The sequence below is a fragment of the Chaetodon auriga genome, chromosome 14 (assembly GCF_051107435.1).
Source record: "Chaetodon auriga isolate fChaAug3 chromosome 14, fChaAug3.hap1, whole genome shotgun sequence".
In the NCBI taxonomy this organism is placed as follows: domain Eukaryota; kingdom Metazoa; phylum Chordata; class Actinopteri; order Chaetodontiformes; family Chaetodontidae; genus Chaetodon; species Chaetodon auriga.
This window is the reverse complement of record NC_135087.1, coordinates 2,801,252-2,815,439: the sequence shown is the minus strand read 5'-3', so window position 1 is coordinate 2,815,439 and position 14,188 is coordinate 2,801,252. Positions and strand designations below refer to the sequence as shown.

The 14,188-nt window shown below is 41.2% G+C and overlaps 3 protein-coding genes across 3 annotated transcripts in view; 1 reads left to right on the top strand and 2 right to left on the bottom strand.

Annotated features, from left to right (window-relative positions):
* Positions 1-14: 14 nt before the first annotated feature.
* LOC143331849 (phospholipase B1, membrane-associated) lies at positions 15-5,354 on the bottom strand. Its single transcript, XM_076749036.1, has 15 exons — positions 5,313-5,354; positions 5,071-5,161; positions 4,627-4,685; positions 4,474-4,541; positions 4,296-4,339; positions 3,993-4,113; positions 3,794-3,845; positions 3,622-3,702; positions 3,264-3,329; positions 2,322-2,413; positions 1,754-1,835; positions 1,468-1,569; positions 1,287-1,382; positions 969-1,040; positions 15-886 (listed from the first exon to the last, which is right to left on the bottom strand). The coding sequence occupies exons 1-15, from the start codon at positions 5,352-5,354 to the stop codon at positions 776-778; spliced, it is 1,179 nt and encodes a 392-aa protein (XP_076605151.1). The 3' UTR covers positions 15-775.
* A 2,784-nt stretch (positions 5,355-8,138) lies between these two features.
* On the top strand, positions 8,139-10,910 carry LOC143332153 (dr1-associated corepressor). The gene is made up of 6 exons (XM_076749441.1): positions 8,139-8,257; positions 9,035-9,107; positions 9,347-9,440; positions 9,605-9,721; positions 10,123-10,222; positions 10,466-10,910. Exons 1-6 carry the CDS (start codon positions 8,216-8,218, stop codon positions 10,490-10,492), a joined length of 453 nt encoding a protein of 150 aa, XP_076605556.1. The 5' UTR covers positions 8,139-8,215; the 3' UTR covers positions 10,493-10,910.
* Positions 10,911-11,126: 216 nt separating this feature from the next.
* LOC143331498 (activator of 90 kDa heat shock protein ATPase homolog 1-like) overlaps positions 11,127-14,188 on the bottom strand; it is a 34,375-nt gene continuing 31,313 nt past the window's right edge. The window contains exons 4-10 of the mRNA XM_076748416.1: positions 13,755-13,837; positions 13,553-13,670; positions 12,972-13,063; positions 12,758-12,886; positions 12,571-12,672; positions 12,414-12,465; positions 11,127-12,156 (exon numbers count right to left, since the gene is read on the bottom strand). Coding sequence (XP_076604531.1) covers positions 11,984-12,156; positions 12,414-12,465; positions 12,571-12,672; positions 12,758-12,886; positions 12,972-13,063; positions 13,553-13,670; positions 13,755-13,837 — 749 coding nt within the window. The 3' untranslated portion in view covers positions 11,127-11,983. The remainder of the gene's footprint in view (positions 12,157-12,413; positions 12,466-12,570; positions 12,673-12,757; positions 12,887-12,971; positions 13,064-13,552; positions 13,671-13,754; positions 13,838-14,188) is intronic.

Below are 14,188 nucleotides of genomic sequence, written 5' to 3'. Positions count from 1 at the left end.
TATGTAGGCTGTACTTTAATGTTGTCAAGGTGGAGCTAATTTTAGCTACTTTGGCACAATACAGATAAACATCAGCTGGAGATGATTTAAACAAATGGACACGAGACGTTTTCAGGATAAAAAGGTCAGAGAAGATAAGTTTCAGTGTTTATCTGCTGTACGTTAAGGTTCAAGGGTTTATGTGCAGGTACACGTACAGTATATGTATACAGTATAGTACATGAGTGTACAGTACGTGTGTGTGATAAATGTCAACATAATGACAGATGTGACTTACATGATTAATTAATTATCAAAATTATTTATTATGTGAGTTTATTTAAGGCCGTGTGCATCAGTTCCGATCAGCTTTGTATTAATTGATCAAACGTATGTTTTTGACTGCTATTATTTGATCTCTGACAGTCTTACAGATAAAGCGTGATGGCATGGTGATTTTATTCTACGCGTACAAAAGTGTAAGACATAGTTGAACTTAACTGAGAGAAAATGTCAGAAACGTTTTGAATACGTCTAATCAGAGCAGAGGAGGCGACACTAATAAACACAACACAGTATTTTATGCATTGATTCAATTTTAATAAATACATTTCTTTCTTTGGTGGTCGACCTTGTGATCTGGAGCCAGTTTTAAAAAGCAGAGCATCACAAACTGCTCTGCTGACTGATCACATCATCGGCTGATCAATCGATCTGCATACAGTGGGAGTGGAGCTTCAGGTGTGGCGGCTCCAGAGGGATCAGACCCTCAGTCGGTGTCACTCTGCCTGTCCAGCTACAGATAATTAAGCACAGACAGCAGAGAAATCAGCATCACCATGTCCATGGAGAGCTGTCTGGGCATCGCCGCAGACGATCGGGGTCTGGTGTAGATGTAAGGATGCTCCTGGAGAAACGCCAGAAAATGTAGTTAAAGGATTTTTATTCTCTACATTCACAAACGTGAAAATCTGTCGGCCGTGTTTTACCTTCGGTGGGCAGATGGGTTTTATTGGCTCTGACAATATCTCTATCATCCCTTTCTTTCCCTCAGGCTGGAACTGAGGAAACATTTGAGAGTCAGTATCAAAGAAACTTGATGATGTGACCTTTTCAGCCATTTTATCAGGAAGCTGTTGCATGATTTCAATGTTTTTAACACATGCAATTAAACCCAATTAAGGCAAAAACTTCTGATTCAAATATCATTATACTATGAGCAGAGAGCCTGAACTTCTGCACACCAAACCTCCAGCTAGCTAACAACATATTTAACAGTTATGCAGACATTAAAAACGTGAGTTCACCATGTTGTTCCACAGGCCCTTTGCCAGCTCCTCGTGTCCTTTTAGAGTGAAGTGGAAGCAATCAGCCGTGAAGAAGCTCAGGTCGAGCTTCCCGTCCTGAAGTCGCATCCAGAGGGAGAACAGAGCAGAAACGGTCACTAATGAACAGTGATGACATGAATAATGTGAGTGTGAGACTTACAGGGAGTCTTGCAGGTTGTGCCTTCTCTAAATAAGGCTGCAGAACAACAGCAAAGTCCTTCTTGAGGAATCGGTCGCCGTGCAGGAGCTCCTTCAATCGTCTCTATGCAAAGTTAAGATCACCGTCATGACGGGTTCAATGGTAAAATAAAAAAATTTAAAAAATCCTTTCCAAAGACATAAGACAAAAAGCAGAGTTTCATCTGTTTTCTTGTTGTTCAGGTGTTTTAACCTGGATGGAGATTTTTGTTAAAGTGACGTCGTGACCTTAAACCTGATGGACTCACCTGGAATTCATAGTTAGCTTCGACCACCTCGTTCAGCTCGGGGGAGTCTTCTTTAGGCAGGACGAGGCAGGAGCAGAAACTCCTGTGAGCAGATTATCAGATTATCACACTGTGGGATTATCAGGTTCTCTAATTAACAGATTATCAGATCAGTTATCAGATGTATGAAATATGAAACCCCTGTTCAGGCGCTGCACGGCGTCGTTTACACGTCACGTACTGCAGCACATCGTTTGGATTGTCAGTGCTGAGATTCGGGGATTTTAGAAAATGAGCAGATTATCTGACTCTAAAACTGTCTCCTTAAAGAGTTGAAAGGATTTCCTGATATTTCAGGATATTCTGAACAAATCAAAGTGTTCACAGTTAATTCTGAACCTTAAGTGAAACAAAAGTTTGGTGTAAACCTGATTTTCATGTTTTATTGATTAGTTTTGATCACCTCTTTGTCTAATCAGAGTCTGAGGAAGATTAGGAAGCTGCTCTACATCTTTTGATATAATTTGGCTCTAATCCTGCAGTTTGCCTCGAGATCAACAGGTAAAAGAAGAAAAATACTCTTGCAGACTTTTGCAGCTGGCAGGCGAGAGTCGGACGGCGAACTTCTCTGAGAGGCTTCATGGGGAGAATCTGCACCACGTTCACGATCGTCCTGGGGATCTGAAACCAGACGACAAGCATCATCGACCAAAGTCCTTTCTGAAGGCTGAACCGTGCAGCTTTAAAGGCCCACACATCCTCCCTCACACCTGGTAGTTTCAGCCGTGATAGCAAAGGTGAGAACAAACTGTTCCCAAGCAAGCAAAAGGGAAGGGGAGCATGAGGAAACACAGATATAACAGGGACAGTCAATGAAAGGCTGAACAATACATCCACAGCTTAGGCAACTCAGCTCAGAGCCAAAGACCTTCACACGTGTTTTATCACTGAAACTGGCTCCATGAACAGTTTCTCAGTTGTGTAAGAAGAGTTAAACCTCCCTGTATTTCTTCTGGTTTAGCCACATTAGCAGCAGGCCTGTAGAGATGACGGGCTGCGGTCGAAGAGTCAGAGAAATTAAAAAAACACTTCACGTAAACACCTCAGGACGTTTTCCATCGAGGTCGAGTGAAGGTGAAGGAGAACTGTGGCGCTCAGAGAATCACTACGCTACGCAATCATGGACGTCAGATCTTATTGACGTGAGTCTGCTTTAAATGCTGCTGCTGCAAGGAAATGTGGGTTGACATTATCTCCTTTCCTCCACAAAGCATGGTCCAGTGTATCCTATGCTAAAGGAGATAAGAAAGGAAGCAGTGAAGCACACTACCTTAGCATTTAGCTGCTGCCACAGAGAGAGATGATAATAATCAAACAGGACCGTGATGCACACGTTCAGGCAGTTTCTCCTAGAAGACATTCACCTGGTTTACGTTCACACCTGTGCACACCTGACTAATCGCTGCTTAAGGTGGGCGTGATATTTGAAATTGTCTCGTCTCCGGCCTTGTTCTGAGACATAAACTCTCACCTCGTTCATCATCAGGTCCAGAGCTTGTGTCATGTGGTCAATGAAGCTGTCGGGGGAGAACATCACCTGTGGAGAGTTTGAAAGGATCAGATTTAACACTCTGACAACGTTCTTCTTCTCTTCTTCTTATTTTTGTACTCTTGCGTCATTCATGAAATTGTTCGCTGTTTAAATATTTCTCATTTCTAGGCCAAATTTATCCCATATACCATCCACTGCTTCACAGTAATCAGTAGAAAACAGATGCTTTCTGTCTCCCATGACAATCGTATATCTTCTGTCCTGACCAGGATACTGCGTTCGTGTAAAAGCAGGATTTTTCACCAGTAACTGGTACAGAAACACAGTAAACTCTCACTTTGTTCTTGCAGTAGTCGCAGATGTCGTTCATGCCGATCAGCATCGTCACCACCTTCCAGTCCTCCTGGAAGTTCAGACCCTAGAAAAGAAGCTGTGGCTCAGTTTGGTGGTCGAGCGTCACACAGAGAGGAAAATTAAGATTACTGATCATCTGATAAACTGAGACTCACCGGATAAGACCTGAACGTGTCTATCATGTGTCGTATCTGATCGGAGACGTTTCTGTGGAGGAGCACAGTGTTGACATTCCCCAGCTATCTGAAACTTAACAAAGCTCACAGCTGACTTTAAATATCTCCACAGAGAGGGAAGAAGTCGACATGAACACCAAAAAGAAAAAACAAACTGTCAGCGCCATCAGAGTCTCACAGCGTGTTGTGGCCGGTGACGGCGAAGTTGAAGCCGGTCTCGTTGATGGTGGCTGGCAGCCCGTTGAGCGTCATCTTGGGCGCTGGGCCCAGCAGTTTGGGATTGAAGAGTTTGAAAATATCTGGACAGTGAGACGACCAAACAGGAGCTCAAAAAGGAGGAAAGATCCTCCAGCAGAGTTCATTCATTAGCTTAGCTTAGCTAATCTGACTTGCTAACTTGCTAACTAACTGGACTTTTTTCTTCTTCTGTGGTGCGTCTGTGTTCTTTAAACTACAATCTTTTTCCTGTAAACTAACTTACTTGCCAGTGTTATGACATTCTGATAAGTTCCGTATCCTCCGATGCTGCAGAAGAAAGGAAAAGGACGCAGGTTAAGAGAGGAGTCAGGACAGCCTTTGATTGGACGATGATGACAGGTGAGAGCTGGAGTTCTCGATTGGTTAAAAAAAAAAAAAAAATCAACAACAGACTGTTTTACCTCCAAGACACCTGGCGAAATTCAAAAGGTATGGCTGCAATCGTGGAACCGTTGGCGCCAATCGCCGTCTGCAAAGAAACACGTTGTATTGATTTGTGATGGTTTCCACTATGAGCTGCACTGGTTTGGATGGAAACAGGTTTTTGTGCACACCGTTAGAGAGTCTCCCAGCGCCGCGATGACCTTCACGTCTGCAGGTCGGACAAATTCAACTGGAACAGAAGACCAACGAGGAAACGTTCAGAATCAGTTCAAACACGTGACACATGGCTCTGCAGGTGAGTTTCACACCTGATCACCTTTTTCCTCAACACCTTGATGACATCGATTTAGAAGTACACTTTTTAGAAGTACATGTCAAACATACTTTAAATTAAGCACAAAAAGTAAAAAGTGTACTTTTAATGACTTTTCTGTACTTAAACTATATTTCTGAAGTAAACTACTGTTTGGCCTGGACAGCAGTAAAAAGTACAGTATTTGCCTCTGAACTGCAGTGAAGAAGTATAAAGTAGCATAAAATGGAAATACTACCACTTCAAAGCAGTACTTGCTTACAGTACTCGAGTGGATGTACTCAGTTACTCTGACACTCACCTGAGGTGGGGACGGAGGGAGACGGACTCATGTCAGGACAGCTGAACGGGGGATGCAGAGCTCGCTGGAGGAAATCTGGTCCGAGGACGTCCTGCAGGAGAAGCACACAGAGACACTGTCCTGCTCAGAGTGTCCTCGTCTCTTCACAGGTCCTGAGACTCCTCTGATGCTGGTTCAATCATCATCTCATTCAAGAGACTCCAACAGTCCACAACAGTCCACAACAGTCCACCGTGAGTCACTTCCTCTTCAGGCTGCTGATGTTTCTTGTGTATTTCTATCATCTTGATGTGTTATCGCTGTGTTATTGTTTTGGGTTAGTCTGTATTTTTGGTTTTGGGCAGCTCTTGGGTTGTTTTAAGATTAAATTTAAGCTGTTTTTGGATGAAGTGTGATTGTATTAGAAATGTTATTCATGGTTTTATTGTCACATTTCTGTGTAATTCTGGTTTTTATCTGTCCTGTGTGGTTTAAGATAAGATAAAGGTGAAACAACGATCCGGGAGCCAACACTGGCCCAGCACTCGTCAATTTATTGCACTTAAATTACGCTTTCCGAAGGATGTACTCAGCACACTTTGTGCTGTTATTGTTGCATTCAAGTGTCCTTAAGTGTACTCAAGTTGTCCTCGAGTATCACTTGAGTACACCTGCGAAAATCAAGATTCATAAACATTTAAAACGCACTCACAGTACGACTGTATTTCACCAAAGTGTTGGAAATATACTTTATTATACTTCATATGAAGTGAAGTTAAAGTAAACGTTAATCAAGTATGCTATTAGTGTTTTACAAAGGACTTGAAAATAAAAATACTTTTCATAAGTATACTTTATTACCATTAAAAGTATTTGGAATTTAGTACACCTTTAAAAAGTACACGTAAGCACAATTTATAATACATTTACAATAAAGTACTTTGAAATACCACTTAGAATTAGTATATTCATTTTGAATACATTTAAGTAGAACTTTATGACATGTATTTAGAAGTACACTTTTTAAAAGTATACCTCAAACATACTTTCAATGAAGCACAAAAAGTATAATGTGTACTTGAATGACTTTTCTATACTTCAATCACATTTTTAGTACACTGCTGTTTGACGTGGGACTACGTCACGCAGGAAGATTTCCTGAAATATTCAGAAGAACGATAAATAAATGAGAGTCTTAATGGAAAATCAAGCTGCTGCTTCCACCCATGAGAAGAAGCTACAGGATGATTTCTGGATTCAGGTGCATGAAGGACTTTAAATGAACCTGTTTAAGGTGACGGCTACTCAAAGGTGAGCTGTTACACCTGATCACTGTTAATAATTACAAGCTTTACTGCACCGTCAACAGTATATTATCTATCTATAGAAAACTACCTAAAGCAGCAGAGCGGCCTTTTACATAAATCTGTGTCAAACATAAGGCCTTTAAATGATTTCATTCACAGAATATATACAAACCTTTAACCCAATGAATACATGAAGAAATCATCTAAATCTCCTTTTCTGAGCCATTTTCTGTATATGAGGTCAATGAACAAGTCTGATATTTGATGAAAATAAGTTGCAGTGTTGATTTTTCAACTCTGGGACTATCTTACAGTCAATTTTACATTAATTTTAATATATTTATGTCACTTATTCAGGGTGAAGGAGGTGTGATGGAGAGAATACCTGGTCGAAATCTGCTTTTTCCTGTAATGTGTAGCCTGCAAGACAGAAGAAGAAGGAAAAGTTAAGCAGATCTTAAAGTTTGTTCCAGATTCTGTAGACAGACATCAGACTTATAATAACATTAATTTAAATAATTGTTTTTAGCAAAGAAAATGAACACAGGGCAAGAAAATCCAAACAGACTGCTCACATGCCTCCATGATGATAGATTTCAACTCTTACCGTCCACATGACGGGAAGCAAATACACAGAGAGCAAACAGCACGCAGGACAACATGTCGTCGCTCCACAGGGGAACCAAGAAATAACATAAAGAGTTCTGCCGACCCAGAGCTTTATTAGCCTCACCTAACCTTCCTAAAGGACACTGATTTACCTTATCTCTGACCTTTGTAGTCATTAATGCATGCAGAACTTTCCAGGCAGTAATATGATCATCAATTGCAAACAAGTATGTAAAGTCCAAATTAAAATGTCAGCGCTGTCTTGTTTCAAGGTGACCTGATTGGCTTCGCTCAAGTCAGTTTCAAGCATAAATGGCGAAAAGGCATCTTATTTTGAAAGAGCGTTGCTGAAAGCCAAAGTTTCTTAGTAATATCATTTGTTTTTAATTAGAAATGACAAAAGGCAGCAGCTCTTCACAGAACAAACAAGCCTGCGTCTCTCCACCTGCTGACAAAGGCTGCACATGTTCAAAGCATCAATCAAATCAAGATTTGTCAAAAGTTTTCATTTGTTATCTCCCTGCAGTCACCTGAAAACACCTGAGCAGCTCAAAGTGTCAGAAAGATTTCTACACATTTTCACTAATGTGCTTTGTACTGCTGAATCTCCTCCATTGTTATAAAGTTATGACTGTCATTAAGTGCTTGTATATCTCTGTTCTTATTACGTTTCTTATCAGTTACTTTACTATTTTATGCACTTTAATGTAGGTTTTTTTCTGCCCTTTGCCTTTTTTTTTATTTTTATTTTCAAACTTCTAACTAAATCTGTGAGGTAGAGGTCATGTGTCCATTTCCCCCCATTTCTATAAAATCTTGATTTTTTTTTGGAGGAATCCGTTTATATTTTTATATATCATGTCTTGTGTTTCCACCGTTTTTTGTACTTAATTATGCTGAGTACATAATTAAAAATCTAACTGTTTAATTCAAGGGTGAATGTATCAAACGTAAAAATAACCTTCCACCGAAACCTTCATTTCCTTTGATTTGATTAAGTTTTGCAAATATTATTTGCCCTTTTAAAATGATTTATTAGGCTAATATTTATTATCTAGCTATGAAAAGGCTAACTGCTGCGTCATGACGTCATCACGGGGGGGGGGGGTCACCTCAGGTGTTTTTTTTTTTTTTCTTCACTAAAAGTTTTTGAGATTTATTCCTCCCGAAGGTAAACAAATGGAGCCGGCGGCGGTTTGCGCTGAAAACATGAAAAATGTGATCGAACCGCGCGGGTTAAAGCGAGCAAAATGCCCGGACAGAAGAGAAGATACAACGTACGTTTCCCTCCGGTGAGTTTTAAGTTTGTTCAGCCGCTTTAAAGATGCGAAAAGCACCGTTGAATCAAGCTAACAGTTAGCTGCCTCCATGTAGCATGGAGTGCTGGGAGCCCGTGCTGCTTTCATGGGCTGACGGGAGTTCTGGCACTCACCGTCCTGATGAAGCGGTCAAAACATTACGACTGTCAAGCGTAAAATCCGTCAGGAGCGATATACAGGACTGGCTACAGTCAAGATAATCAAGTTTGGCGTTTTAAACTTAGACTTAGACTTTATTATCAACATATCGACATTACTGGGGAAGTTCTTCAGTTAAAAATGTGAATGTTTTAAGACAACCCTTTTTGAACCAATGGAGGAAGAAGCTAAAATCCTTGAATGAATCACTGAAACTTATAAATAACAAAAAAAAAAAAAAAAAAAAAAAGGCCCTAAATTAGCTAATCTGAGATGGCTTTCTTTTCTTTTCTTTTCTTTTCTTATTAGTTCTGTATTTTAAGATAACTGCTCTGTCCTTTGCCTCCTGAGGTTATCAGTGCTCAACCGGAGGCAGATGATTTGTGATGATTATGATGTGAAATGTGCTTGTTAAAAAAAATACTAACACATTTTGACAAATTGTGGTAAATTGTTCACATCAACATCATATGATAAAAGTACTCGGCAGACAAGATTTACATCCTTACATGTTGTAGAAGCAGTGGTTTACGATGAGAGCCTGAATGCAGCGGCTAAACTTTTCTCACCTTTTTCTCTGAAAACGGTAAAATCTTTGTTTTTTGCCGCCAGAGTCGCATCAAGAAGATCATGCAGAAGGACGCAGAGGTGGGGAGGATCGCGATGGCGGTGCCTGTGATCATCTGTATCCTTTCACACCTGCAGATGAGCTGTATGTGTTCTGTCATCCCCGTTACTGCGGCAGCCCTCTACCCCTGGGGCTGCTAAGCATGCTGGGAGTTGTAGTCCTTCCGATAGACACCCTCTTAACATCTCACATGCAACACCTTTTGATAGGTATTTCTAAACTGCATTTTTTTTTCAGCAAAGGATGTTTTATGTTTAAGAGTTTAGAAATCTAAAGTCCTGAACTGCAGCCGTCAGCTCGAGCGCTGGAAATGTTCCTGAAGTGTCTGCTGACCAAAACCTGTCTGATAACTCAGTCCAAGCTCAGCACCGTCGTGTCCGTCGCCCACATGTGAGTAAGCGATGCTCCACCTTCACGCCTTCAGCTGGACGGAAAGGAAGAAGCTGGTGTCTTTTTAGTTTATACACTATATACAGTAAATATGTCAGTAAATCCAGGCGTGATGCGTTCACTGCCTGTATTCAGTGAATTCATGACGTCCTGTCGCTCTGTAGGAAGCAGTGCATCGAGTCAGAGAAGCTCTTCGACTTCCTCAAAGACCTGGTGGAGCGAGCCACATCTACGGCAGCCCAGAAGGACAACAGAGGCATGAGTATGTGGCCGTTATACAGGTAGAGACCGAAGGATTTCTCATCACTGCTTCTAACTTCAGAGGTTTATGAGTTTATGAGCATTTTTAGAAGCATTAAAGCAAGGAAGTCAGGTTTTATGTCGCGTATTTAAACAACTTGCAGCTTGTTCTAAATGACACAAGTTCACTTAAATCTACACTAAAAAGGATGTTTGTGTTATATACACTATTAGTGTTTCCATATTTGGCTTGTGATGTTTATCATATATGACAAAGACAAGCAACAGATCCTCACATCTGACAGGCCGAACAGAGAGTTTGACATTGTTGCTTAAACATTGACTGAAACGCTGAATCAGTCATCAAAATGGTCGATTAATTTTAGGTTTATCGACTCATCATTTCAGCTCAAACCTGTATTTTACATGATCTTCTCTCCAGGACCAGACGGCACGACATTTCTGTTAAAAAACCGGCTGAAGTGGTAGAAATGGCGCCGCGAGCGAGCCTCGACTCCCTGGACAACGACTCCACCTCCAGTGTACGTATTCTACGACCGCAGACACTTGAACGCACCGCAGCTAGACGTGCTTTTTGTCTTCTTACATACAAGAAGCAGATCAGGAGGCGCTCCTTTATATGTATTATTTATTATTTTTGAAAAGGTCAGCTGCTGCTGTGGAGTAGCAACAGCGGCCCCGTGAGGCTGTAATGTGTATTACACTCCAGGAAACAAGACCTCATTGGCTCCTCTCAGGTGAATCCCTCGCTGTGTTTCTTGCAGGAGTCGGAGCTTTTCATCTGCTTCTGACGGCGAACGTTGGACTGGAGGAGAGATCGTTTTCATCGCTTCACTTTGGTTTAAAAGTTTGTCTTTATTTGAACTTTGCTGGTCCGGGTCAACACTTTGGAGGGAAAATTTACTGTGGAAAAAAGTTGCTTTGGAGAAAAAAAAAAGATATTTAAGTTATAAAGTGTTTTATACCTTTGCCTGCAAATATATTCTTCCTCTTTATTTTTTGGAAAAAAAAGGGCGTTTTGTGGTGAAGCCCTTTCGCTTTTTGTTTGTAACCGATGTGTTCAGATGACAAGAACTTGAATTCTCTCTGTAATGAACTGATCACATATGAGATGCTTCAGACTTTTAAATTCTAAAGCTTTTTGGTTTGCTTTGATCTTTTGTTTTGTAATTGAATAGAAAATAAATGTTGTGCTGTGTTAAATTGTAAGATATGACGTCTTTGTGGTTAAAATCCCAGTTTTTTAAACCCTTTTAGCCGACGCACCAACCCTTAAAACCAAAGCCAGTGCTTATTCTGTGGTTACCGCTTCACCTTTGCATATGAAATGTCATCAGACTGAATAAATACGTTCATTTCAGCTCCTCAGATCGTCAAATTTAATATGAAGATGTGGAAAGATGTGCTCACATGAATCAAAACAAATCAAGAGCAGACAGGATTTGGTTTATTCCAACCAACTCGTCTTTTTACAGTGTGAAGGGATGAAATGATGAATAAATAGATGCATTTTGTTCTGAACTTTTTACTGGAAATTTACACTTTGAAGCCAAATGTTGCAGAACGTCTCTCTAAAGTTGCTACGCTAGCTACCTGCATAAAGGACCGAAACAGTTCTCACATTCCGGCATCGACGTTCCCGCCGAACGCCTGAGCCGACCGCCGCAGACGGACGCCGGACTGGAAATGTGCGTGAAATCAGGCCTCGACGAAACAACTGAAAGAACAACACTGCTGAGCTAGAAGTGACAGACTCCAGGAGCAAAGTTCAGATCCTCAGTCGCACAGTTTGAAATGAAACATGCATCTTGGCTGAAAGCATCTTCACTACAGTTACACTTGAAAAGAGTAAAATAAGTAAAAAAAAAAAAAAAAAAAAAAAACCTTCTCAAAGCAACATTTTTTTTTTTCTAAACAAACAGAAAACATTTATTTTATCTCTTGCAGTAATTCTGTATTTATAGACGTGGAGGCCAATTTGCATTAGTGGTTCAATCAATTCTTTGCTTTAATTAATGCATTTTCCACCCAGAGTCCCAAAGGCACAGTCCATTCAGGCTCCGCTCAATCACTGACCCCAATACTTACGGCGAGAATTCTAGATTTAAATATGTTCAAAAATTAAAACATTTACAAATACACACGGGCGACAGAACGGCCTTCAGCTCTCGTCTCTTTCTTGAACTCTTGAGTTGACGGTGGGACGCCTTGTGGCAGACAGATTGAAGGACAAGTTTAAAAATCGAGAACGGAAACGGAAACAGTACTACGGGACGCCGTCTTCAGAAGAGTCGCGCTCCGTAGCCAAAAGTCTGTCTAATAGCCTCGAAGTAGTATCTCTTCCAGCCCTCTTTTGTCCGCTCCTCCTCGCTGTCCGGGACGCCTCGACACTCCACCTTCAGCTCCGTCTCGCTGCTCCGGTCCAAGAACGTCATCGTGATTGTCGCGTAATGCTCTGTGGAGCAGGAACCGACGGCACGTTAGCGCCAAGACTCATTCCAAAACTCAACCAAAAACTGCCACAGATTCTCAGTTTCAGCAGTTTGAAATGATGCAAAGCAATAAAACTGTCATATCAGCCATTTTTACAAAATAATACTCTGTTTCAGCAAATGTTATATTATCTTATATTAAAAGAGACTGAGTTCAGGTAAAACTCAAGTTTGTGTGAAAATGGCTTTTTGACATAAATATAAATATGGATGAACATACCAGAGGGCCAGTTGTTATACCTCCACTTCATAACTATCTTCTCATCGGGAACCTGCACAGAGGACGAGTCCACGTCAAATGGACAACTCTATAATGCTGATACACACGACATAATCCAGATTATGTGATGGTGTAAAAGGGTGAACGTCAGTCTCACCAGCTCTGTGAATTCACCAAAAACGTTTCCTTCTAGCAGCCGGAACTTTCCGCCTCTCTCTCCCTCCACTGTCGCTGGAGCATGTGTGAACGCCTGGACCATCTGCAGACGGACAGCACACACTTCAATCAGAGGGGAAATAAATGAGGAGTTAAGTGAACCGAGCAGACGGGCAGCTGACGCTCACCTCCTGGTGGAGGAAGACCCTGTAGAGGTCAGCCGGCGAGGTGAGGAACATTTCTTTCATGCTGAATTTACAGGTGGGGATCTTGACGCCGGTGTTGATCGGAGCAGCTGTGCTGCTCGAGGAGGAAATCTGTCGCACACAAGGAGAAGAAAAGTCTGGTGAGTCTGCCTCGAGGAAAACGCTGGAGAGCTTAGAACGAGAACGAGGTACCAACCTGAGTTTTATCCAGCTTGGCTTTGGACTGCGATGTGGACGGAGGCTTGGCCACGCCGTTGGCTGTGGGCAGGATCATCCCCTGTGTGAACTCTGAATCACAAAAAAAGAAAAAAGTATCTTAAAACCCATTTTTTCTTCATTGCAATGGATTTCAAAGTACTTTTATAACAGCCAAACGCAAATAAAAAGCTGAATCCAGACTTGAGGACGTTTATCCTCAGAGTCCAAACAAGTTCTACTATTCAGAAAGAGACAACTTTGTTAGCAAAGGTCCACAGGCGCACTCGTTTAACAGCACATTTAACTGACTTTTCTCAGTTTGTGGTGGTTTTTATTTGATGTCATTACATTTTCAACACAGCAGAAATATTAAGGGCTCATTGTAAAACCCTAAATCTTAAAAATGACTCATGGTTATGATTTAAATGAGCTTTTATTAAAGGGTTAGTGTAAACTGGTAAACACTGCAAATACCAAGACAGACTTGACATCAGTTTGAGTCTGATAAATGATCCTGTGTTCTGAGTTGTGGAGGTGAAAGGTCACAAGTTTCATGTCACTTCAGATCGTTTCGCTCACCTGTTTTTAAGAACTCCACGTAGCTTCCCAGAGCTTCGCGGATTTTCTCGGCTCCTTTTGTCCTCATCAGGGTGGTCAGTGGCGTTTCAGGTTCATCTTTATTCAACGATACACAAATCTGGATAAAGATCAGAGGGTGGGGGTCACCACAGTGTTCGAGCAGCAGTCAGAGTCAAACATGCGAGTTTTCAGCGAAACTTACATCAAGGTCCTCCATGTCGTTCTCATCAGACAGGTTTGGAACCTCGATCGTCCCTTTGTATTTCACTCCTGCTTTTGACTTTCCTGGTAAAATAAAGAGAGTGCAGACATCAGCAGACATTCAAATCTTCTCTGTTTCTTTCTTTTCAAGAATGCTGATAAAGAGAGAAAAGTTTGCAATTGCCTTAACTTATTGTTCAGTATTTATTTTGTGTTTTTTGTCCTCTTTTAGCCGTAGTCTTCTTTTTCTATGAGAGTACATTGACTGCAGTGTTTAAACCTTGTATCTTCACACATGCTTGGTCAATAGAGCCGATTCTGATTCTGATTCTGATTTGAGTGTCAAAATGAGAAAGCGGTGATTAAGTCAGCTTCCTGGTTGTTTCCTCTGTATTCACCCAGTGATGGCAGCTAAGGCAGTCATCACCACTGCTG

Coding starts and splice junctions, on each gene's coding strand:
- LOC143331849 (XM_076749036.1), bottom strand. CDS start 5,354: ATGATAGAAATACACAAGAAACATCAGCAGCCTGAAGAGGAA. Junction 5,162..5,312: donor ATCAGCAGCCTGAAGAGGAA/GTGACTCACGGT, acceptor CTTCTCCTGCAG/GACGTCCTCGGACCAGATTT. Junction 887..968: donor AACCCATCTGCCCACCGAAG/GTAAAACACGGC, acceptor GCGTTTCTCCAG/GAGCATCCTTACATCTACAC.
- LOC143332153 (XM_076749441.1), top strand. CDS start 8,216: ATGCCCGGACAGAAGAGAAGATACAACGTACGTTTCCCTCCG. Junction 9,441..9,604: donor GTCGTGTCCGTCGCCCACAT/GTGAGTAAGCGA, acceptor GTCGCTCTGTAG/GAAGCAGTGCATCGAGTCAG. Junction 10,223..10,465: donor ACAACGACTCCACCTCCAGT/GTACGTATTCTA, acceptor TGTTTCTTGCAG/GAGTCGGAGCTTTTCATCTG.